This window comes from Rhagoletis pomonella, unplaced genomic scaffold (genome assembly GCF_013731165.1).
Source record: "Rhagoletis pomonella isolate Grant_MI unplaced genomic scaffold, Rhpom_1.0 Rhpom_scaffold_30660, whole genome shotgun sequence".
NCBI lineage: Eukaryota > Metazoa > Arthropoda > Insecta > Diptera > Tephritidae > Rhagoletis > Rhagoletis pomonella.
The window spans coordinates 1-1,103 of record NW_023489072.1 but is presented as its reverse complement, the minus strand read 5'-3'; the positions used below and the strand labels follow the sequence as shown (position 1 = coordinate 1,103).

Here is a 1,103-nt window from a genome sequence, read left to right as displayed (position 1 = left end):
CTCCAACCACTTATGCCTTGGACTCGGATTCGTTGGTGGTGGCTTGCGATTGGGCATCGCTGGACTTGCCATCGTCGACCTTGCCGAACACACAGCATGGGCATTTCTCTTTCAGCGCCAAACGGTATTTAGGATGGCTAATTGTGAGTGAAGAAAGAGAGGGAGAGAGGGGGTTATTTGCGTATACAAAAGTATATATCTCTCGACCGAAAGGATTAATCCTCTATCATATTCTAGTATTCACCTGATACCGTAGACAATGGGATTGTAGCAGGCAGCCGATTTGGCAAAGCAAGCACCCCAGATGGTATTCAGTGGAGTCAAGCCCTCGAATTCGAATAGGCCCATGCCGTTGATCACCGAGTATGGTGTCCATGCCATGAACCACAACGAGATGGTGACCAGCGCCACCTTGGCCAATTTGCCCTCGGCACTCTTTTCGGCATCCTCAGAAGAGCGCAGAGATTTTACATTCATTTTCTTGGCCTGTTCGCGCATGGCTTTCTCGTGAGCTGACACAGCCTAGTTAATGGATGCGTGCAAAAGGGCGTATTCAAAGATTTACAAATCAGTCTTGAAACAGCACTAAGTACTTACAGCAATTATGAACCAGTAGGAATAGCAAATCAAGAACAGCGGCAGAAAGTAGACAAAGATGGTGTAGAAGATCAGATATGAACGTGGATTCCAATCGCGCTCCAAATAATCAATGCCGCATGAAGTCAGATTGCCCTCAGGCACGTACCTAAAGCGAAAAGTTGAAATAAGCGAAAAAATACAATTTAAATTATTTCCTAACTCGTTTATCGCACTCACCGACTCCAGCCGAACACCGGCGCCAATGTCCAGATGCTGCCCATAGCCCAGATGAAGGCAATTTTCATTAGCGCCAATTTAATAGTCATTGGTCGACCAGCTACACCCTTGACAATGACTTGATAACGATCCAGCGAGATCATGCACATCGACCAAATGGAACTGCAGCCAAAGGCCGAACCCAAGCCGCCATACAGATCGCACATGGCCGGTCCCAAGACCCAGGTCTCGAAGTACAAATTGATACCCATCATTGGCGTATTTGTAATCATAATACCGAAATCGGA

General features: G+C 46.9%; 1 protein-coding gene across 1 annotated transcript; it reads right to left on the bottom strand.

Annotated features, from left to right (window-relative positions):
• On the bottom strand, nt 1–1,097 carry LOC118732855 (opsin Rh1-like; the record flags this gene model as incomplete). Its single annotated transcript, XM_036461960.1, has 4 exons — nt 1–137; nt 245–522; nt 598–745; nt 817–1,097. Coding segments are annotated over 4 exons (834 nt in total), but the record flags the coding sequence as incomplete, so codon positions are not given.
• Nucleotides 1,098–1,103: the final 6 nt, after the last annotated feature.